General features: G+C 38.3%; 1 protein-coding gene across 1 annotated transcript in view; it reads left to right on the top strand.

The window, feature by feature from the left end:
* thsd7ba (thrombospondin, type I, domain containing 7Ba) overlaps window positions 1-25,270 on the top strand; it is a 150,411-nt gene that overhangs the window by 88,191 nt on the left and 36,950 nt on the right. Inside the window, 6 exon segments of the mRNA XM_038720892.1 lie at window positions 3,588-3,703; window positions 5,324-5,456; window positions 6,752-6,855; window positions 15,184-15,375; window positions 22,177-22,443; window positions 23,613-23,791. Coding sequence (XP_038576820.1) covers window positions 3,588-3,703; window positions 5,324-5,456; window positions 6,752-6,855; window positions 15,184-15,375; window positions 22,177-22,443; window positions 23,613-23,791 — 991 coding nt within the window.

The following is a 25,270-nucleotide window of genomic DNA, read 5'->3' as shown; positions in this document are numbered from 1 at the left end:
AGCTTTTAATTATTCTAAATTAATTATTAACATAGTTATTAACTATGTTCAGAGTATACAAAGTTGGTGCAGGGCTGTAACAACACACTCAAATAAATACTCAAACACTAATTTTTGAAATGGGTATTATATTGCAGTTTTAAAGAGATAGTCAACAATGTATGAAAGACATTTAGTGTTCCCAACCAAGTCACAGTTGAACTCCATGGCTTTGACTGTAAGCCTGATTCCCTCATTCTGGGCGTGCCACACAATATTCCCCCAGCTGCTCCATTGCATTGCCATGCCCTCTGGCACGCATCACTGCAAAGAGGGAGAAAGGAGAGAAGGTATAAAGCTGGGGATGGATGGATTGTATGTATCTTTCCTCCTTATGCTTTGGCATACTTTGATCTCACTCCTGTGCGTGCTGACTTTCTGCAGTCGGTATGTGGCACCACGCTGCGTCTCTAGTGAGACCTGGATCTGTTTTTCAGGCAAGGAAGTCAGTCATTCTGAAAAGAAATTGGGATGTCTCTGTGTGTGTGTTAGTGTGTTGGGGAAGGGGGGGGGGTCTGCTTGTTGATGAAGACATCAAAGCTTATGACTTATTTGAAATTACATCGCTGCATTAATCCGCACCACTTCAAGGTTGCATGACACACAAAATACAACACAGCCAAAGGGTTTGTTACAGATATGTTATGTAAGATATGTAGCAGCCTAAACACAGAGGAAATATGTGGTTATTTTTATTTTAAGACAAAGAAATTGGTAAGTCAGTGGAGTGCTCTTTAAAACCTGGTAATGGTGTCCTTGGCGTGGCAGGAGTGATTCATTGGTAAACAGTTTGCATATCCTCACTTTTCTCAGGTTTAATTAGGAGCCATGCTGTGGACTTTGATTGATTTTTCCTCCCAGAACACTCTGTCTCCTCGGTGGCAACAACAGACTACTGTGGCGGCTCTGTACATGTTATGGGGAGATAAATGCACTCACCTGGTTGTTTGAAATGATCCTAAATTAGTTTCCCCTATTTTCAGCTACTCAGTCCTGTTAACAAATTTTGTAGGTGTAATCCATTCCATGTATTATTATGTTGTTCTGTATCATTCCACAAAGACAAGTACTCTTAAGTATTTATATACTTTTATTATACAATATATTAAATAATGGAAGTGGAATAAGCTTAAAAACCAACAGAGACATATTATCACTTTATGAAGATGATATGATATGTTATACGCTAGCAAATTAATTAAAAACTGTATGTACGCATCCAGCAGACACGTTAATTATGATAGATTTAAATTCATACCTGATATTTCTACCCTGAATTCACTAAAGTGGTCAATAAACATGCCCCCTGGAAACGTTCAAAAGTCTCTGAACTCCTATCTGTTTTTAGGCAAAGGGATAGAGAATGGGCAGAATTTGGTCAGACAAGGGAAAATGTTGTTTGTGAAAGTAAGTAAGTAAGTAAGTAAAGTTTATTTGTATAGCACCTTTCACAGATAAAAATCACAAAGTGCTTCACAGTAGAAATGCATAAACAATTCATATCAATAACAATACCTCAGATAAATGTGGTGTTAGTCTGTTAAGAGTTGCTGGTTTTATCCAGTTTATTGCATGTGCACTGAATCAGAAACTTGTATTTCTTATTGTGCCTTGTTAAAGTTATTTTTTCCATACAAAATAATTCCTACTGAGGTCTGCAATGCTAGTGTTGATTTCTGAGAAAGCAGTGTTCTTGATGGGATTGAAACCATACCCACATTGGCCAGTTTTTAATCTGTCATTATCTATGTGTTACCAGCTACAATATATGGAAATGTGTACTCCTCTCTATAGAGGTGGTGACACGCTTGATCACAATAATTATAGACCTGTTTCAATTATTTGTTCCATTACCAAAGACATTTAAAACCAAAGGGTCAGGTGAAGAATATTTTTGGGGATTACTTTTGCGATCCTTTGCAATAGTTTTGCGTTCTCTCGCAGTACTTTTGTATTCCCTCGCAATACTTTTCTTTTCCCGAGACATAGCTGTGTCTATTTCCGCTCAGCTGCTCGCACCGCAACGCCCCAGTATGGATCAGCTTATTGAATTTTACTTTGAACCAGGCATTACCTATGCTGATATAGTAGTACTGCTCAATAGGCATTGTTGCGTAATTAATCACCACGATGGTTGCTGTGATCGCCCCAGGGATAAGAGCAACGCTGGCCCAGCTTGGACTTAAGGCTGCTCCTGGTTAATGTCCTGTCTGGCTGAAATGGGACTACCAAGCAACAGGAAATCAGAGACTGTTATGCCCACATCTTTACACAGACCTGCGCCATCTACATCCCGAATTAAGCGAAAGGTGGGCGCACCATGATCGCTGTCAGTACGCAAGACTCCGGCAAAAATGAGAGGAGGCGGGCTCTGTGTTTAGATCGGTGATGATAAAATAAAGCAATGTGTTGTTACGCAATGGTGTAAATCACTCCAATCTCCTCCATTAAAAATTAAAGAGACTTTGCAATCATTCTGCAAACTTGTCAGCTAACAAGCTACAAAATATTATGCAATGGTTCTTGGTTCGACATAGAGCCTTGGCTCCAAACTCAACTCTCTGATTGCAGTGTGTGATGGTGATACATCCTTCCAGAAAGTTGATCAAATTAAATATTTGGATTGATGGGGTTGACTTTGACTTTTAAACTACACATTATAGCACATTATAAAGAACCTTAAGTTAGGTGTTGGTGCTCTGCATTGTACCAGATATAGCTTTATATTTAATGTCAGAGAGAGACTTAATTCATAACTTATTTTTCAGATACTGGACTATGCCAACATTATTTATCAAAATGCTTCCAAAACCCATCTTCTTACTCTCAATGTCACATGTAATAGGCTGTGCAGGTTTTTTTTTTTTTCTTTATATCACCTTCTTTTTTAATGCATTGGTGTGTTTGTTTTTGGACCCCTTGAAAACGAGATGATACATTTAAATGGTTTCATCCTGAAACAGTACATTTGATTGCAATTTGACAAGGTGGATAAACTTGTAGTCAGCTTATAGAGACCTCTGTGCTGGTCTCCAACAACTCCTGAAGAAAAATATCTGGCTCAGCTAAATGCTTGGATGGAAATCCAAAACAGACTAAAAGGCTCAGCTGAGAGGAACTGCAGAGCTGGGTAATAATTCTCTGTGGGTTCATCACCATGAGCCACCCCTTTCACATTACATTCTTAATATAAAACATTTTTATTATTGCAGCTTTAAGATAATTGGGTTTTAAAACTGTCAATGTATTATCAACTATAAAATATAGCCACTTCAGTATTTTTGTTTTCATAGAGCAATTATTTATACACTGGGAAGCAACTGAATGTGTGAGAAAACTGTAAATGTTTATATTTGTCCATCTTTTGCCTGAGCGTGCAGGCAGGGGGACATGTAATCAATCATGTTTTCTGTGGGGAGATGTGTGATGTCAAGGACAGGGCAGTTGTTTCACTGCACTGTCCTGGTACCAGCAAGACTCAGGATGTAAATCATTCATCGCCTGGGGGATGAAGATAATTTAAGACCACTTTTTGTTTGTATGTTTAGGTGTTCAGATTCTGCTCGTCCAGAAACTGTCCGGCCCTGTTTGCTTCCCTGCAAGAAAGACTGCATTGTGACACCCTTCAGTGAATGGACAGCCTGCCCATCAACCTGTATGCCAGGTAGCTATAATGAATTTCTATGAACTCAGCTGCCTGTCTAATAGCTCCACAATCTTTTGAAAATGGCATGATGGTAATGGCAGAGTTAATCAAAACCTAACACACATTAAATATGTAGAAAAATGTTTTTGTCCTAAGAAATTGTTGTTATGACAATTTCGATTACTGTTTAATCGTGTCGGTCATTTTTTAAACAGAAATTAAATTTACTGGTCCCAGTTTCGCAAATGTTGTCTTTGGCTTCTATTATAGTAAATTTTATATCTATAGGTTCTAGACTGTTTGTCAGACAACAAAAGCTATTTTAATATGTCAACTTGCATTTTAGTAAGGACAACTTCATCAAATGCTTTATCAAATACTTGCAAATACTTACTTCTCTGCAGTAGTTATTTTTGGCAGTGTGGCTCTGTTCTGGGACCCCCTTGCCTCTCCACGTAGGCATGTGGAGAGGCAGGGAGAGTACCTCCCTGCCTATACATGTGCATACATGGATTGGCAGGGGCAGAAAGAGCAGCAGCAAAGACCCCCCAGGGTACAGAACAGAGCAGCATCATTAACACAGAATACATTGATTGGTCAGGAATAGACAGGAGGAGCTGAGGTGGGTAACGAGAAAGCAGCACGGGTAGGCAGGCTAGGGCAGCTTAAATAAGGCACCTTGTATGGCTTTGCCAATGAGTGGGACTTAGAGGGAAATCAGCTGAGCTGTCAGCTGATGTAGCCTGACTTGATGTGGGTTGCTATCTGGGATTGTGAGCTGAGCTTGACTCTGTTGCCTTCCTGAACTAACGCTATGCTTGATTTTTGGAAATTCTTTATTTTTTAATATTTTATAGATTGACTGATCAATAAATTTAACAGTTAGGTGCACCTCTGCACAATATATACTTAAAAATATGTATATAGTAACAGTATCAAGACATAGATGCCAAAAGCATCGTATGGTATGAGACACAGGGATACGTTATAGTTTATGCCACCAGAGACATGTTTAAAAGAGTATCCATACAAATATGTTCTCCCTTGATGTTTCTAGTGTTTCCACTGATTACATTTAATGACAGTTTTAGCTGTCCGTTACATTAAGCTAACACATAAGAAGAAAATGGATTTTTAATGCATTTAAATATGTGTAGTGTAAGTATCTTGGAAATCAAAAAGAATGTAATTGTTTTTAAAAGAATTGAGCTGGCATCTCTCCTCTGTAAATATGCTGTAATCAGTTGGGTCAGCTGATGATGTAATCATTTTCTTAACTGCAGTTCAGTAATTAGTGTTGTGTAATGAGCCTTGGAGCCTGAGCCAAATGAAGCCATTATAGTGTGGTGTGTCCGAAAAACAGGCTGCAGTGAAGTGGAGGACATCACAGCCACAAGGGCAAGCTAATCAGGATCAGATCAACTTTGAGACCACTTGGTTTTTAGCCATCTCTTCAAGATATTAGACTGCAATGGTGATTTTGTGTCGCCATTTATTTGGTGTCCCAGACATTATATGTCAGCCATTTGTCTCAGTATCATTTTACTTTGTCTTCCTGCATTCATTTAAATTCAACTGTGCAACTAATATGCCACTGAACTCAGCCTTTTTGTCAAGATTGTGTTTCATGTTCAACAGATAATACTACTGCTGCCACACAGTCTCGATACAGGACTATCATTCAGAGGTCTGCTAATGGAGGTCAAGAGTGTCCTGACACACTGTATGAGGAGAGAGAGTGTGAATCACTTCCTGTATGTCCAGTGTATAGGTAAAAACACCATTTACAACCAACCATTTTCCTTTCTTATTCGAGGATAAATCTTCATTTATCTGCTGTATAATACCTCAGAGGTGAGAAGAAAGTGCAAGATCCATTAATGTTGTTAAATACTTGTGACATTAACTTTTATAATGGCGTTACTGTCGGATACCATGGTGCTTAACACAGGCTTTCGTGTTGCTTACAGTGAAATGAATAAATATGGCTGCAGTTTTGTGCTCAATGAGGCAAAAGTTATTTTAAAAAAAAGCTAAATTAGATGAATGAAAATGTAGCCACAGCAGCCTGTCGAAGCTGCTAAAGTAAGAATAAATATGCATGTAGAATATTGGTTAATAAAAAAAGCTAAATCTAAACAAAATTCTTACATGGCAGGCTAACAACATTCTCACTAGTGTTGTTTATTGGACAAAGTACATGGCAGTTTTGGCTGTATACAATACTTCAGACAAAACATTTCAGTATAGTATTATGATGATGTCTGAAGTCTAAAGTATTACTTTGGTATAGAAACTACGTGTCATATTTGGTGTTCGATACAGCACTGGACACCTTTAAATGAAAACTGATTTGTAGTAGGCCTATCTAATACAGTACTAACATGGTTTTTAATACTGGGGATTCAGTTGCATGGTGCTTCCTGTGTGCAAATGTGGATATGCTGCAGTTGCCATATCCTTCACAGATTGTTGATATTGAGTGTCAATAATCAATTAATCATTTAAAGCTTATAAAATACAAATCTCCTCAAAGTTTTTTCTCCGAGATTTATTCAAACAATTCACATGGCCAGTACAAAAAAGTTATACACTATAAATGATATAGAGGTATGGACTGCGAATTTTCTCAGTTTCTACCTGATTTTTAAAGTAAAGATAACCATTCACCCACATTGCACATGTAATTCTGTATATTACATGTACACTTATTAATGTAAATACCATTAGAAAGTATATACTAACGTATGTATGTGTGTTTACTGTGTTTTATATACAATCTAATCTTTCTAATGTCTCAAATGTATCACTTTGTGCAGTCACTTTGTCCAGCAGTGTTCTCTCCAAATACCAATTAAGTTAGAAACTTGGTTTACACAAATTTAATTACGTAAGATTTTCTTTTCACTATAGCAGGAATTATGACACACATAGAGGTTGCATGTTGGCTGCATGTGGTCCAGATCACCAATTAAAAACCAAACACAGGGACACTTCTGCCTGTAAATGAAGCTGCAGTAACACTAGGCCATCTCAAAGTCTTTCTGTCTTTGTGTTTCTATGTAGGTGGAAGACACACAAGTGGCACAGCTGTATTCTGGTTCCAGATTCGATTCAACGTGGACTATCTGGACCAGGAGAAGCCTGTGGAAATGGTTTAGAAACAAGAGGCAAGTGTTTCCTTTCTTTCCTGGCCTATTATTTCTCTAAACATGTCAGCTGCTGATATATCACCATTTTAAGCTCTGCTCTTCCATCTATTTACTATCCTTATTTAATGAGACCTAATAGTCCTTTCAGAACTGGTCCTTTAACAAGCAAGTGATTGGAAACATAAGACACAGAGGCAATTTGTCCAGAGACTGTAACGAGATGAACCTTTGTCTGTTTTTCTTTATGATCTCATCACAACACTGGTTTCTCATTGATGAATGCAGCTAGTCAGATGGCCACAAACACAATTTAGCAGCAGGTTACATGCATACACATACAGTGTGGGCAGACACACACACTATAAAGTTTTTAAAAAACTGTTTAGGAACCTGTCTGGCTCACACAACAGTGCCCTACCAATAGAGTTTTTGATGCAATTATAAATATGTGCTTAATGGTTTGAGCCCTTGAGGTCATGAAGTTTGACACTGAGAGAGTTTGCATTTCATAGTCTGAACAGTATCCATTAATAATGTAACACAAAACTTCGAAATCATTCTTATCCACAGAATTAAACTTTGTCTCTTGTGACTTGTAAAATGTTTTAAGTGAACCTTCGTTCAAAACATTTGCACAAATGAATGTACCCACTGTAAACTTTTTCAGTGCCATGTGTTTTTCTAGCAAAATACAAAGGCCTACCACAGCGGCCTGGGTTCGAAGCCAGCCCACTACGTCATCCCCTCCCTCTCCCCCGCCCTTCCTGTCTCATTTCACTATCTCTATCAAATAAAAGCAGAAGAATTACATTCATCACATACTATATAATAAGGGGATAAAAGCGTGGGTTGTACAGTAATTGCTGTGCCATTACTCAATGCTTTGAACAGTTAATACATACAGTATTATACAACTGCCATATATGATACGCTGGTACTTATATCACAATTGGTTCTTTTGATACTTTGATAAATCAGCGCCTATAATGAATAATGTACTTGAACATGTTATTGGTATACTGTATTGCTGTTTTAAAATATAATTTGCCATGTTTGACATTATTTACTATTTTGAGGTTTAATTTTCTTATTATTATTATTTTGTTACATTGTGTGTTTTATCTCTGTTAAACTGTGAGTGAAACTGCTGGGCATGGCATTATTTCTGCTTAATTATGAGGATATTTTCCACTTTTACCACTTGTGCTTTGATGATTGTCTGCAGTGCGTCCCATATTGCAGAATTACCTGTATCATGATATAATCATTATTGTTGGCAGCATATTATAAGTATTGTATTGATTGTGCTCTGTGAGCGTATGAACATGCTTTTTGGACTCTGCAGGTTTGTGTGTACGGTCCTTTGTGAAGAACTGTGTTTCTCTGAGTAGAGCTATGAAAACAACTGCCACTGGCTCAAATCGTTAAAAAGCCAGAGTGTTAATTGGATCATTTCAGACCCGTTTAGAGGAGAGAAAATGCCCCAATAAATCCCAGAAATGGGCTGTTCTATCTAATTTACTGATGTGATTCAAGTGGCTTCTTGTGCTGTCTTGAGAACTTTCTAGTAGTTCTGCTCTCACCATTGCTCCTTTTATTTTATTTTTTTTTTACTTGGCAGTATAATTATGACTGGCATTTCTCAAGTGAATGTCTATGACTTTTTGGTGAGAAAAGTATATGTAGTGTTCCCAGGTTAAGAGCAAGCCTCATTGACCTTTAGAGCTTCCAATTTGAATATGATTGGAAAATGACTGAGCTAAATACCTGTGACATTTCAAAAACTGAAGTATGACTTTGGAATTTGCATGCGGTAGAAATACAGAATTTAAATATAGATTTTAAGCAACAAAGAATGTTTCCAGGGTTTACTTTTACTCAGTGAATAGCTGAACCAATTCAAAGAAACGGACATATAAATGTCAAACTGGGGCATAATTAGGACATAATAATTGGGAATAGGGCCATATTGGGGCATAGAGGCACGGAATAGGGGCATATCATAGATTTAATAGTAGTAAGTTATAGCAAGGACCTTTAAAGATGCTACAGTGCCATGCCAGAGCTCCCTTTATGCTATCATCATCACCCACGCACAACACAAAGTATAATACAATCTAATTTAGATCACTACTGATGATATAATAAAGATGTAGCTTTATTTCTTTTTGTTGTGTTCATGTAATTACTAATGATGATTTCAACACTCACGTTATGCTTTATTCATTTTCTTTTTTCCCTTATGGAACACTTTTTTCTGCTTTGCTTTTTTGCTTTTTGAAATTTGGATTTCCATAACACACATTTCAGTTACGCTCATAATTAAGAAATAAATAATATATATATATATATGTGTATATATATATATATATATATATGTGTGTGTATATATATATGTGTGTGTATATGTGTGTGTGTATGTATGTGTGTGTGTGTGTGTGTGTGTGTGTGTATGTATGTATGTATGTATATAGTATATAAATATATATCTGAGGGAGCGTGCAATTGGCATGCTGGCTGCAAGAATGTCCACCAGTCTCTACCATAAGCCATCTCCAAAGGCGTTTCAGAGAATTTGGCAGTACATCCAGCCGGCCTCACAACCGCAGACCATGTGTAACCACACCAGCCCAGGACCTCAACATCCAGCATCTTCACCTCCAAGATCGCATGAGACCAGCCACCCAGACAGCTGCTGAAACAATTGGTTTGCATAATCAAAGAATTTCTGCACAAACTGTCAGGAACCATCTCAGGGAAGCTCATCTGCATGCTCGTTGTACTCCTCAGGGTCTCGACCTGACAACTTCTCACATTGAAGAGGAGTCGACCAACATTCCACACGTCACAATCAACAACCTGATCAACTCTATGTGAAGGAGACGTGTGAGGCAAATGGTGGTCACACCAGATATTTACTGGTTTCCAGACCCCTACGGACCCCACCAATACAGTGAAACTATACATTTTTGAGTGGCCTTTTATTGTGGCCAGCCTAAGGCACACCTGTGAAATACCCAAGATGCTGGTGATCAGCATCTTGATATGCCACACCTGTGAGGTGGATGGATTATCTCGGCAAAGGAGAAGTGCTCACTAACACAGATTTTGACAGATTTGTGAATAATATTTGAGAGTAATAGGCCTTTTGTGTACATAGAGAAAGTCTTAGATCTTAGATTATAATTTTGTTCAGTGTATTTTTTTTCTTAACAGTGTGTTATTTTCCATACATATTTTCCATATGTATTCACTGTAGCTGCTGTATTGACATAATATAGGATGGGTGTATGATGTGTTGTTAACTTCAAATATTTCTCTTTATTGGGAAACTCAATATTAACAAGCATGTTGTGCAGCATTATCATGTCAGACATTCATCCTGTTTCACTCCAAAATATAGTTCAGCTTTCACCTTCTCCTCTGCAGTAGTATCTTGTGTTAAAGATGCATATGTTATATTTAATATTTTTAAAGCCGTATACAAATAAATGTTAAATAGCTTGTATCACTACAAAATCACTAGGGCATTTACTGTGGAAGCCTATAAGGGATTTATATTAAAATGATCATGTAATTCCTCAATAGCATTATAATTTTCCACATATATATATGTGTGTGTGTAATTTGAGTAAAAACTGAAATTGAAAAAGTCCAATTCAATTTGCATTTTAATTTTTGTACGCTGTACGCTTTGTGTAAGCTTTTCTGGCAGAAAGGCCTGATTGCAAACTTCTTTCATGTACGTCCAGTTTTGTAGGTAGAACTTGTATATGTTGATGTACAATGAAGTCACTAAACGAGAATTTGTAAATGACTATAAGATTAGTTATTATATGACTAATATAATATTGAATGAATTACTACACATTAACCAACACATTCTCACAAATATTATGAATATAAAGAGCTAAGTATCCTCATTATCCTTATCCTATCAGCCATATGTTCTCTCTGTTGACTCTCAGCATAAAGTGCTGCATGGTAACACATGATAAAGACAGTCCTACCTAGCAGCACTGCTGTTTTTGGAGTGTAATTACGTCTGTCTGTCTTCTGGCTAGAAGCAGCCAATGAAAGTGTTTCCTGTCTGACTGCTAAGACATTGGCTCTGTGTACCACAGCTCAGGCAGGCTGATTTCAGAAGTTACCAGAAACAGATTTCCTCGAGACACTCTCTTTTCCGCTCCTGCCTCTGTACATTCATGGAACCATACAACTCGGGATAACATTTTCACTTCCCCTTTGCCTCTGTCTATGCCGCTTCATGCACTTCTGCATCCGTTCCCTATTCGCATGTTGACTTTGTTTGTATTCATGCTGCATCCAAATATCTCTGAATGAGAGCATTTCAACACATTTGCTTTGGAAACTGTGGTTTGCATCTACATGAGGTTGTAGATGTAAATGCAGCTATCCATAAACTTTGCATTGTATGTACTGTACTCAACTTTGTTTAACTCTTAATTACAAGTATTCCTATAGTAGTTTTTGTTTTTGGTATCATCAGTAGCATTCTGGCTGAACTAACACTAACTGAAAGGCAACGCCAGGCAATCAGCCACTTTAGAAACCTGTTTTACCTTGAGGTAAGCATCAGGCTGCCAGGTTGAGAATCACAGAGTGTTGGTTTTAGAAGTTATACCTGGGAAACTGGTAGATGGCCAGAGATGATGAAACATTCAAATCACAGTTACGCAATAGTTCAAATAGCAGCAATGGATTTTCTGCCCAGACAGGACCAGTGAGATACGTAAGTTCAGTCATGTACTGTACGGTTAGAATCAGGGCCAAGTTTCAGACACAAGCATGCGAATGGGTTTGTGGTTTACAAAGCCAATATGCCCTTGGCCTGAGTAAATGCTTCCTCCCATCTCAGTGTGCATGTGGCCCCATGTCAGATGCAAGGCTGCACGGTTAATGAATGCTAATGTCTGACCAAGTGCAAAATGAGGTGAGGGTTGTGGTTCATACGCTGACTTGACATGACAGGGGTCACGGATAAGAGGCGTTAAATACTAATGATGAGATCTGAGAAGATGAATTCTAACCTTGCTAAAACAAAATCTTTCACTAAATAGAACAGGCAACTCGGGAAAGCACGTATGAAGTTGTAACTTCTAGTGAGCAATGAGCTAATGAATTTCTTAGTGACTACAACACAATGTGTTTCATTTCAGCCAACTTGTGGCTCATGACCAGCTGGATGTGCTATTTTCCCTCCCTGAGTAGAACTGGAACTGTTTTGAGAAATTATTCAATAGCAAATGAGTCATGGTGATGATGTTTTGCTGCAGGAAAAATGTAACTTAATGGCCATGATGAATCCAATCCCCATCACTCTTCACAAGGCATCACATAGATAAAAGGTTTATATGTGGATGCCACACCTAAAAGCAATGTTAGAAAGCATGTTGTGGGTGGGATTAATAAAAACTATAAAATAAACTGTAAACTTTTTTTTTAAGATGTCCATTTACATAAAGGTCTACAACATTACGACAAAAAAATATGGAGTGTGACGAGCCTATTCAAAGCTTGTCCTTTTAACTGCCCCTGAAAAATATTCACCTTTCTAAGTAAATGTATAATTATAGATGATTCCTGTCAGTGGCCTCGATACTGTGACAAGGATTGTTAATATTTGTGAGAGGCGATGATGTGAAAGGCCACACAAATGGGCTTGGGCAACCAGCAGCTGAAATAATTATGTTAAAAATGGTTCAAAGTCAGAATGTCAGTACTTGGAGCGCTGGCCTCTGCTAAAAAAAGACACTGGGGATGACAGAATGGGGTTGTCACTGGTGGAGTAGGTTGGGTAAGAGAGACTATTCTAGGTAAATGAACAGGACTTAATATCAACAGGGACATATAATTATTCTCACAGTGGAGCTAATTGGACTAATACTGTTGCAGCTATTATTGATTAGTTGTTTTTCAAACAGGTTTGTGAAAAGGAAAATAAGATTCATCTTTGAAGTTTCATCATAATGCCATCACTCTTTAACCCAAATACATACAGTAAAAAGATAAATAAGCTGCTGTGATCGTGAATGTTACATAAAGCTACTTTAATAATAGCAATATCCCTAATATCATATCCCTTGCAGTGCCTTGTATGTAAATGACCATCCCACACATTCTCAGCATGTAGAAACCAAACAGTGTCAGAGGGCAAAATTTAAAAGTCAAATAGAAATCAATAAAATGCATTAAAGGCATGTTTGTATATCAGTGAATCCTCAAAGATGGTGAGGCGAAGAGGGAGGAGAAATGTCCTTGCTTTACTTAAATCCCAGGGTGTCCATGAGAAAGCAATGGATTCTAACATCCTGTGTTGTGTGTCTGTCTGCTTTTATTTCTTATTTGAGGAAGCCACAGTCCAATCAACTGCTCCTGTTCAATCAGTGGCACATCAGAAAGCTACAGAGTCCCTTTCTCCACCTCCCTCTCTCTCCTGAGGCAGCAGACTCACACACAAGTGTCCACACACATACTCTTGTCCTTTGTTTTCTTTTTTTATTTAATTTATTGAACTTACTCATGTTGGGTCCTTCGCTATTGCCTCATTCATGTTGCTGCTACGCTTAGCCTGAGCCACAGCTACACTCACACTTCCACTCACCGAATGATTATGTGTCCATGTATAAGACGGAAATATCATTGTTGGAAATTAGGGCAATAATTCCCTTCCCACCTTGTGGCTCTGCTGATTGTTGTAATTCATTTGTCTTTATCTGGGAGTATTTAAATGTGCCACTACATTACTGTCACTATTCACATCCTGCAGAAATGAAGCAGTCTGTGTTAATTTTTCTTTTCTTTTTTGTAAGTATGATGCGTGAAATTTGAGAAATGTGGCATGTTGTGTGTGTTCTTGTGAGAACCATATCTTAAGAATACTAACTACTGTAAAATTCCTTCTAACACCATATGCTCCCTCTGTTGAATAGATGATTAGATTTAGTAGTGCCTTGCTGCATATATTTGCATACTGATGAGGGTTCCTGTGACACAATGTCTTTGCTTTATGATATGTATTTTCTTAAGATATTTATGTGAACATATAAATATTTGCTTATAGATGCACTTTTTAGCTTTATCTTGTTGTATAGCAGGTGGTGACTATTATACCAGTATATTGAGCAATACGCTGTCTGTTTTGTACTGTAATAATTTATCCAACTGTTGGTCAGGCATAACCTCCTATTTGATGTCTCAGATGCTGGTCTTATTTTTGTATTTCTGTGTCGTTTAATAAATTGACCTGCTTGGTCCAATGAATGTATCATAAGGTTCAACCTGCAAGTCGGGGACACAAAAGATCAAAATTTCCATCTCTGAACGGATATTTAATCACTGTGATTTTGAAAAAAAAAACATAAAGCAATGGAGTATCTTGCCAGAGATTAGCCCTAGCATCTTTGTCCTTCTTGGGGGATTACATGTTCAATTGTTTTTGTAAGATAGGAGTCTCAGTAAAACAAGAACAAGAACATTTTGTATTTTTTGGCAAACCTTTGCTTTATTATGTACTGGTTCTGATTGACCCTGCCTCCTATTTTTAATAATTTGTATTAAAAACTGTACTTCCCCCCCCTTAACTAAAGCTGCTCTGCTCTGCTAGCTCTGTCTTTCCTGACAGAGTAACCTTGTGACTTTGACAGTTTTCATTTTGATGTAAGAGATATCAAAGGATTGAAAAAACGCCACATTGGACTGAAAGTCTGCTCCCAGTTAATTGAGTGCTACATAAGGTGTTTAGTAACAGAAATTACCCATCTGATCTGGCTGTGTGTGCTAAGTAATAATTCTTTCAGTACTAGGTTGTGATGTCTTTATTCCTCTATCCTCTACATACATTTTGTATATATCATTCTGTCAAAATTATTTAGCTTTCACGTTAATCTGTTATTATGAATGCCTTGTTTTTGTTCAATAAATCATAGTTATCTGAGGAAGTCTGATAAAGGTGGTGTGCTTGAAGGTTGAATTAGCATTTCACTAGATCCTAACATGAAAGCTGCACAGGGATATTCTTTATGGCTATGACTTACTTGTTCTGCAGCTACCTTTTCTTTTCTGAGACTATTCAACCAAACATTTTTTAAAAATGAATTAATAGATCCAGATTTCCCTCCCTGTCCCTGTTCAGACAGACTGTGAATATAAATCTGACCTAATGCTTAATTCAGGCTTATTCTAGCACAGATGACTATACAAATAACTGTTGGGAGATTTAAAACAATACCAATGACTGAACGCTACCTTGGTGAGATGTTATCTGTTATGTGTGCATTGTCTGTATAATTGGAGTGACATTCTTGCCTCCCCCTGTGTTTGCAGGAGTCAGTTGTGTTGAGGGGAGCGGTGAGTCGGCCAATATGACAGAGTGCCTGCGATGGGCTGGCCCCTTGCCCCTTCAGATCAGAGAGTGCCGGGTGGCTTGCAAGGATGACTGCACTCTAACTGCATGGTCCAAGTTCTCGGAATGCTCTGGATGTGGAAGCTCCCGCAGTCGCAAGCGCTCACTCACAGGTAAACACTTTTTTAAAACAGATTGAGAGACGCAAATATCACCCAGGGCAGTAGTTTCGTCTAAACTTGTGGAATAATTGGATCCCTAGGTCAAGGCTTTTCATGTTGAACGGAAAATCTCAGTCCCTGTTAACACAGTACTTTTTACTACGAGTAAAATATGCTTAACGCGACACATTGGTAACTGTTTATCTTGCTCTACATTTCCAACAGCCTGTGCCACTGCTCAACACAGCCAAATGGAGACATAAAGGAGTCATCTCCTACACTCATTTCGAAAGTAACCCAAATACATTCCTTGATTTTCTGGGTTGTTTGTTGTCGTTTCAGCGTATTCCTCATGCCCTGAGAAGCCTCTGCACTTTGACATACATGCTGCAATCCAGTCCAACTTCTTTTCCTGTTCTGGTTCTGTGTTACTGTCTGTGTTACTTTCTACTGTCCCTGTAGTGTTATGTCAGGTCTAAATTAGGTCTCTTACAGCTTGCAATCCGTTATTTCAGTGCAGATGGCAAAATCTGAATTACATGCTCTGGTTGCAGACCAGGCTGTATACTATTTGTCTTCATGAATATTTGATCCGATGCCGGAGGGGTTGTAGTAAACATACCCTGTCTCCTTCTATAATGCTCTTAGAATCCAACACATGGAATCAGCCTTAGCTCAGTGGTGGGTTTTATTTGGGAATAGTGTGTACTCATGTTCAGAGGGTTGTAATGGTCATAATAGGTCAATATTTCAACTCTTTTATGCCAACTTTAACACTTGCTTAAATTTTTCTGTCAGGTAAATTGATGGAAAACGAACCCACTGTGGGTCTTAAGCTCTTGTATGTGGTTAAGGAAGTTGGCAGCTTGCCAAGGCTTCTGCTTAGATAATACGGCGATGTTGAAAAGCCTCTTTGAGCCATATTACAGTATATTCTGCGTGTCTAAACAGAAAGGCCAAAAGGCAGTTTAGCAAAATTCTCTTCAGTTGTAGTGCATGTCTCGTGGATTTCCTAGAGGTGGAGAGAGAAAAAATCAAATCAGCTGAAGTCAGCATGTCAGTGGATTGGCAGAAGTAAAGGCTGCTACATCTACGTTCATACAGAGAACAATGGCTAACTACCGCGAAACACAACAGCTCTATTATTGATAAATGGAAATAAGGTTGGAAATTGACATGGTGGTGTTCATGCAAAGTACACAACACAAGGAATATAATTCTCCCTTGCATCATACCTGTTATTATTCATAACAGTGTGTTTACAAACAAAACAAACTAAGGGCTTGAAAGGAGAAAGATATAAAATGAGCAGCCACGCCTCACCACTGTGTACTTTTTTGTCAGCTTCTGATACCAAAACCTGCCCCTTCTCTTTCACACACACGCATATAATTGGATTGGTACTATACAGATTTGATGTTACACCTCTGACTTTAAATGTCTCACCCAGACACCCATGCAGTTGGCAAGCTTTGCGTAGAGTTTGGATGTTGTCTGTGTGTTTGACTGTGTTTTCCCACTGCTGCTCAAAATACTGTATGAGTCACTTGAACTGAAGTCTGTAAATTGAACCACTGGTTTGAATAAGAGCATGCTGTTTGTGTGACATTCTAGACATATTAGGACAGCATGGGTTGTTACCACTGTCACTTGTCAGAGAGAATGTTCTGGATCCACAGGACGAGTGCAGCCTTTCTGCGAAGGATTTGCAGGTTCATCCCATGCAGGTTTTGTCCAAAAAGTGTTCCAATTCCCTCCCACAGTCTAAAGGCATGCAGATTAGATGAACTGATGATGTCCCATAGGTGTCTATTTATTTTCTTTATTCATTTCATTCAAACCCACGCAAACACTTTATGTTAGAGAGTGACCATAGCATAGACTCAAAAAAAAAAGATTAATTCCCGTAAAAAATACATTTGTGCCCCTTCTCCCTCCTGCGCAGTATAGGCAGTTAAGAGAATGGATTGGTGTTAGCCCTGCGATGAAGTGGTTAAATCAAAACTTGTGGATCTATTATAGTAAGTGACACGTACACTGGATGTGCTGTCTTCTCCGCCAGGGATCGCTGTCTTTACTGATTTGATCCTGGGCAGATGATTTGCATCTTTAAAAGTCCCGCAAATAACATTTTTACACAACAGTGATCATCTTGAACTGATACCGATATGCTGATGTACTTAAAATGAATACATCACACCACCTTTTAAAGCCTCTTTCTATCATATATCAGCACAACACAAAATTCTCCTTTTCAATAAACACTGTTGGTTCTGGTTGCAATTATTGAATCACAAGAGCTCTGAAAACCCATAGAGGATGCCAGTTTCCTTGTTTGTTTATATTCATTATACAGATGTCTTAACATTAATAGGGTAATTATTTATAGATGTCTAAATGATACACATTTATGCAGATGCTTCTTTAATCTGAATCTGTCTCCTGTCAGAATAAAGGACACAAAAAAAATGTTAAGATGATACATGCACAAGTGTCGTTCTCATCGTTTTATTGGAGTATTAAGTAAGTATTAAGTTGTATTTCTCTATTGTCACCCTTGTCTGTTTCAAGCAGCATGTTGACTGTTGTGTGGGGATTCAAATGTTAAGTTCTGTGAATTATTTCTGCCAGTGATCAGGGAGCAGAGTTTGTGTGTGTATCTGTAAGAGCTTAACTGCAGATAAATGGTTTAGCTACACTATCCAGCTCTGTTACTCAGCCATTCAAAATTGCTTCGACTCTCTTCTTTGTCAGCTTTTTTAAGTACCTCATGTGTGTCATTTTAGCTTGGCCTTTTATAGAAATACTGTAGTTCTAATGGTTCATTTGCTATTGTGAACTGAATCTATGTGATTTTATGGTTCACTTTTATCTACAGTATACTCTTATGTATTCTCTACTTTATGTGATTTGTTTCTCCTATTAAATTGTCGGATAGTTTGCTGTTATATTATCATTTTATTTCATTTGATTCATTATCTGTATGTATTTATATTTTTATTCATTTTCTAAAACGTACCATAAAAATTAAGATTGATCCACTCCAGAGAAACTCCAGAGAAACTCCAGAGAAACTCCAGAGAAAGGTGTAGGAAAGAAGTTACACTAACAGAAAGTATAGCACAAGGCTGGAGTGTGGGATTTATTATACACCATGCCCTATCTCACAGTACATGGACTTTACTGTCAAGCATTATTTTACAGGAGAGGGAGACTACAATAGAATAGAGAGACTTTGTTTTTTTATGACATGACTTGTATTGTGAGCTATATATATATTGTAATTTGTGGATTGAGAAAATATATGTATCAATCTAAAGTCAAATAATATTATCAGTTATGCCATATTACCAATATTAGCACACATTACATTGCTTGAATGTTTTATTTTGTAGCAACCTTTAGAAACTCTCTTGTCATTGCTGGAACACATATCAATTTGCCTACTGCTCTGAAACTTACTCCTTCCTTTTGGTTAGTAACGTCACACAGTCAATAAAAAATCTTAGGTGCGCCATTTTCATTCCAGAAACAAATACTCAGCTCAGCGTGTTCAGATATGCATCAACCAATCATTAAAGCATTAACGTGATAATGTGTCTTGCAAACCTAATTACCCACCATTACAACTAAGAATTGCATTGCCGATGAAAAATAAATCATGATCCTGCATCAATAGTGTTTCTAGAACAGCTGTGGTATTTTATTACCATACCATTGACAGACCAGGGTGTGGTGCACTCATCCAATCAAGTGGAGGAAGGGTTCATGTTGACGTTTCACTGAAGGGGACATCAATCATCTATTGTCTGTCTATTGACATCTTTGTCAAACTATTTCATCCATGGCCTTGCCTCAATAAGCAAAAGTTCCTTCCCTCACTTCCCTGGCAGTGTACAGAGACAAAGAAGATGGAAGATCTTAAGGTTTTAATATTATGTTTGATTAAAATGCATACTGGTAAAAGACGTTGGATGCAGATTGTTTGTGGTGCCTGTTGGCCTTTGTGGTGCTGTCGCCAGTAATGTAGTTGTCGAAGTGAAGTGATGTTGCACCAGCGCTCCTCAATCAACCTCCAGTAGTGGCGTAGATTGAACAGATTGTTGGTGAATTGCAGTGAGTTTGCACTCTGTCAGGAATGTTTGCAATCAGACCCACTTCAGAAACAGATGGGCTGCTCATTGGGCACACAGGAGGCCAACGACCATGAAACAAATAGAGGTGCACAAGTATAGCAGGATTAGCAAAACGGTAGTGAAACTCTTTCACCGGGCTGTGTGTGTGCGTGTGTCTGTGTATGTGTGTGTGTGTGTGTGTGTGTGTGTGTGTGTGTGTGCGTGCGTGCGCACGCTCTCCATCTGGCTCACATCAAGTAATTCTGTTAGCACTTTTATTTTACAGTACAGAAACAAGGCATTTACTTTAATTATGACAATTACTTAGTAATTTGCTTATTCTTTGGGGATTGCATTTCATTAAAGCCACACTTGGGCATGTTGCACAAAGTGTTAACTGGCTCCGTCGTGTTGGGACAGCAGGATTAATTTTCATCAAAGAGCAAGGAAATAACCATTTACAAAGGAATATTGTATGAACATAGCGATAACGTTATAATACCAGGTGTTATTTATTTATATATATGTGTGTGTGTGTGTGTGTGTGTGTATATATCTGAATACTTCTTCAACCACTAACTATAGCAACACAAATATGTCAGGATAATTATAGCTGTCGAGAACAGAAAAACAAAGCTCTCTTTTATAATACTATTCAATGATGTGAAGCAGACAATCCATCATGAGAAAGATTTTGAGCAGTTGACAGCTTGACAGAGTGAGCCTGTTACTTGTCCAGATATTAAAAGTGACAGTGCCTGAGAGGAGCACATGCCTTTCAGCTGCTATGTTACTTTCCTGCTCATGCTCATCTATTAATACGCATCAGATATAATGGTCAGGACTAATTATTTGAAGCCTGGAGTAAACTGTATTGAGAGGTTAGCTCTAATAGTCATAATGGAGGTCTCAAGCTTGAAATAAAAAAATAATTTTCTCCCTCATTAGACAATGGATTTGGAGCTGGTGTTTGGGGGTGTATATTATATTTTAAAGGAAAGATTAACTGCTGAAACAGTTGCTTTCAGTCCATGGTGCATCTCTCTATCCTTTTTCTAATAGTCATTGATAAATGTTAATGACACAATGATTCTGGTGTAGCTACAATCAGATTCTCACAGAAACATTTTGGCAAATTCTCCATCAGAAGAAGTCTCTGTACTTCACATGGCAACTCACAAGACATATGTGTTTAGTGGGTTTTAAGGGAGAGTACTGGGGGGAAAAAACTGTTGCCCTAGTGCAGTTACTAGGGGTTGCCAAAAGCATTATGGGAAATATTTGAAATCATTAAATGATATAAAACGAGGCAGACTGGGGGAGAGTGGATACACCAAAAAGAGAATTACAACGCTTACTCACAAAGTAAATCCTGAGCTGAACATCATTGACTAATGATATAAAACCGTGTGAAGACATCTGTGCAGTTCTCCATTGTCTGCCATTTCTCCACTATTGTCAACCCCTTGGATCTGTGTACCACTGACCATTAATAATAAACAGCAACTATTGTGTGCTGGTGAGAACTCGTGGATGAAAAAGGAAGAGAGGGAATAAATGTGCAAAAAAAAAAGGCAGCAGATTTTTAAGGGAAAGAACTTGTCTTTCTTTGTTTCCTCCTCAGTGGGAGAATGCTCAGGTGCAGCAGTTTTTGCTCTTCATAGTAACACACAATGTCTGTGCTGTATGTTCAAAGCCTAAATATGGTGCATTAGCATACAAATCACATACAAAAAGTTAGAAATATAGAAACTGTGTTTCTGTTGAATGAAGCAATCTTATTTTTATTTTGCATTCTACAGAATGTGTTACATATAGAAAAACAATCACCCAAGTCTAACCTTCATAGTGTATGAGTTGCAGTGATGTAATAAGGACATTAATTGTGCACGGTTCCCTTAAGGGCCTTCAAAATAAAGAGAAAAAATAAAGTTTAATATACTTTCAACTAGCGCTAATCATTCCTTGGGGTCATTTAGAGTGCTTTTTGAATATGCATTACAGGGAAAAGGGCTTCCTTGCCACTGCTCACAGAGCACTTTTGACTGGCTATTAATATATTATGTTAGTTTCCTCTCAAGGAAATAAAGTCAAAGTAAATTACTACAACCCCATTATTTTGGCAACAATGTGTGGTACGTAACCAGAAATTTGGAAAGAACTGCTTATTTGATTATGTCTGTAATGCAACCATATGGGAAAAGTGGTAAACACATTTATGTTCAATAGTCTATTTTTAGAATCATAAAGGTAAAAATGTTTTTTTTCTCAGCCATTGTTGCTTTATTTGCATCACAATATACTATTTTACTATAATACTGTGTTAGGAGTTTCTCCACCGCAATGTGTACCAAAGAAAGGACAAATTAATATGTTCTGGTAATCAAAACTACATGTATATTCACATTTATTTGTTTTCTTGGGGCAAATCTTTTGTTTATATTTGGGCAATGTGTTGGAAGACAATGATGTAAACTTTCAAGTCTTATTTTCTCAATTTTGTACATTTGTGTTGCTTTTGTTATTTAAAATGTACTTAATTTGTCAAAGGTCTTTATTTTTAACGGCACATTTTTTTCACTGTTCTGACTTACTGTATTTTTTTGAAAGTGACTGAGCTTCAAGCCCTATTCATACAGCGTTTATAACCCACCCAGTGCACAGTAACTTTCCATTGTTTTGTCCATCTTCCACTCAGGTCGCAGTAAAAAGAAGGAGCATTGCCTGAATGAGAAGTTGTACCAACTGGAGGAAACAGAGGCTTGTCTCTGTGATGAGTTTTTGTCTCAGCCCCATGGGAACTGGTCTGCTTGCATCCTCCCTGATCCTTCAGCTCCAGGGTCCCTGCAGGGCTGGATGAGTCACCGGGAAAAAAAGGAGTGTGGCCACGGTCTGCGCTACAGAGCTGTGGCCTGCATTGACCAGCAGGGACACCTGGTCAACCCCACACTCTGTACTGACTCAGGTAGGAGTCACATAAACACATTGTCAGAATTAGGAATTTCACTGGTATAATATATTGGCCATTTACAAGCCTACACAATTGTAGCCTGATAATTAGACTGAATCTGCATTTGTTTTACTTGATTCATTCAGCATGAGTTTAAGTTAGCAGGTTTCTATTTGGGAGGGTGTGGTTATTTTGGTTTAGTTTGCTGTCCCGTCTACATCATTTTCAGTTGACAAGGAAGCTTTAGTAGCAGTTGTAATTTATCAGACTGACCACATAAATATTTGGATTTAAGAGAGAAAGTCAACTTACTTACGTATCATGAGTAAGTAAGTAAGAATGCTTGTTGCAATTTTCTGTCACAATTTTTCATGGATGAACCTAAGTAGCATGCTTTCTATGTAGTGAGATGGCAAACTCAGCTAAAAAGCTGTCAGTAGGCACCAGGGCTATTTAAATCACTGAACAAATACCAACTGTGGACGGAGTTTCAGAGTTCTGGTGCGAGGTTAACAACTATTGGTTTAAAATACTTTATCAAAAGTGAAAGACACATCCAAAGGGTATTTTTAGCATCATATCAGCTATTTTTAACGCAATCAATGCAATTTCAGAGCATTTTTATGCAAAACCTGATCTTCTCTTGGAAATTATAATATACTGAACTGTTGTGCCATTTGGGTAAGATAACCCCATAACCATTAGTCTGAATAGTTAAGTAAAAGCAACATATTCAGTACAATATATAGTACATATTAGTAGTCAGAATAATCATAAATAAAATCATGATATTGGTGAAACCTAAACTTTAATGCCATCTTGTAGGTGGTTGTTATGTAAAGTGTTAGTTTCTATGTATTTGTCCTATTTTTATGCATATTTCATTGTCATAGACAGTTTTGTGAATAATACCCATAAAGTTATCCAGGCAGCAAACAAGCAAGAAGAATTATACAGTGTGAAAACCTTTAAACAGTTTCACTATGTCGTGTTGGCACAGTGTTGGAACGAGACACTCATTAGACAGATAATTAGCTCTTGGTGTCGTGGTGAGCAAGTCCAAGGTCTGGCGGAGCGCAGGCCAGTGGCATCTCTGCCTGACATTATTAATGTGATCCTCAGCGCAGCTGCTGACCAAGTCTGAATCAGGCCTCCCCCTCCTGTCCGCCAATGTTCAATTTCAGGCTACATGGTGGAGGTATGCCACATCCCTTGCCCCCTCGACTGTAAGCTCAGTGACTGGTCAGCCTGGTCAGCCTGCAGTACGTCCTGTGGCAGCGGGTTGAAGATCAGGTCCAAGTGGCTCAGGGAGAAAGCTTTCAATGGGGGACGCCCATGCCCCAAGCTGGATTTGAAAAACCAGGTAAGACGTGCACCAGTGCTTGCATATCAGTGGCATCCTGTACAGTACAAGAGGGAAACAAATTGTGGAAGGTAACTGTTATTGTGACAGCATGCTGATGTTTATGTTATCACTCTGTCTTTAAAGTTAGAATGGACTCATAATGGTATCCCAGAGCCATTGTTTGTCCAACACCTGCTTGTGCAGTTTATGGGCATAACACTCTTCCTCGTATAAATGAAAAGAAAAGCATTGCAAAAATGACCCCACAAAGTTGCATCATCGATCTACATTGTTCTCAGGTCACTTCATCCGGGACTCTTTCCAGGGACACATATAATAGAATGCAGATAAGGCAAATCTATACTCCGAGTCCACTCATGTTCACCACCATAGTACATTGAATAGTGAGGCCGACGGCCTTGCAAATGCTAGTAGTTTCCACACTGCTCCATGTTTTACACAGACATACTGCATTCTCTTACTGCGAACATTAGTATGGTGCATGCAGTAGATTGCATCTCAATTTTTTACACATCACCAGTATGCTTTTGGAGTACATTTATCTCCAGCTCAGGTTGTGTTGCAGCTCAATGCTGTCACATAAATAAACAGTGTAGTTGTTGCATTCAGCTCACATTTCAATGACAAGTTTATTACCCTTCAGCCAGTGGGACTCCTGGGTGACCTGTTCATTTTCTGGTGTCTTCTGTCAGACAAAATCATTTGACTTGCAAGACATGCCCTTTCCTTGACATAAAAACAGGATGCTGTTAAGTAACAAAAGGAATGGGGGTAGAGAGGGAGAAGTAGACAGATGGGAGCTTTTGATATTCCATAGTCAGGTTTTACCCATAGCTCTGAATATTCTATTACAGCATATCTCCCTCACGGGGTCATGGTTTAAAGAGGGGAAGTGTTTTATGAATGCTGCCTGTACGCTTGAATGGGCTTGACAGGACACTCTACAGTTTGTGGAGGTCAGTATGGAGATGAGGCACGGCTGTGTGAAAAATATTCCGGTGTGTTCTAGTGGAGATTTGTGTACAGATGGTTAAGTGCCCACTAACAAGGTCTATATGGCCCCTGTAGTTATGACCTGTAATAACCCTTGAGACTGAAAGTGGAGCTTGCTGTTGCTAAGCCCTCGCGGATTTATCCTGAGGGTGGACTAGTGCTCATTGTTACCATTATCAAATTGGTCATTTAAAGTGAAGTACATCTGTCCGAGGTGTGGGTGGAAAGATACTATAACCTCTACTCTAGTTCAATAGGTACTGCTGTTATGATAAGCAAGGGAACTCCTGCATGGGTGACTTGTTGACATGGTCTCAAAAAACCCTTGAATCAGCGCACTTCACCGCTCAGACTCCATACTTTCATTTTGTCCGTAGTACTTAATTTAGTCTCTGATAGGGTGCGGCGTGACAAAGAATATTCACATTCCTAATGACTGCCCTCCTCTCACACAAATATTCTCTTATCGTCCCACTGTGAACT

This window comes from Micropterus salmoides, unplaced genomic scaffold, assembly GCF_014851395.1.
Source record: "Micropterus salmoides isolate LMB-PRFRI ecotype aquatic unplaced genomic scaffold, ASM1485139v1 Ms_hic_scaffold_15, whole genome shotgun sequence".
Taxonomy (NCBI): domain Eukaryota; kingdom Metazoa; phylum Chordata; class Actinopteri; order Centrarchiformes; family Centrarchidae; genus Micropterus; species Micropterus salmoides.
The sequence above is the reverse complement of the archived record's forward strand: the minus strand, read 5'-3'. Positions and strand labels throughout refer to the sequence as shown.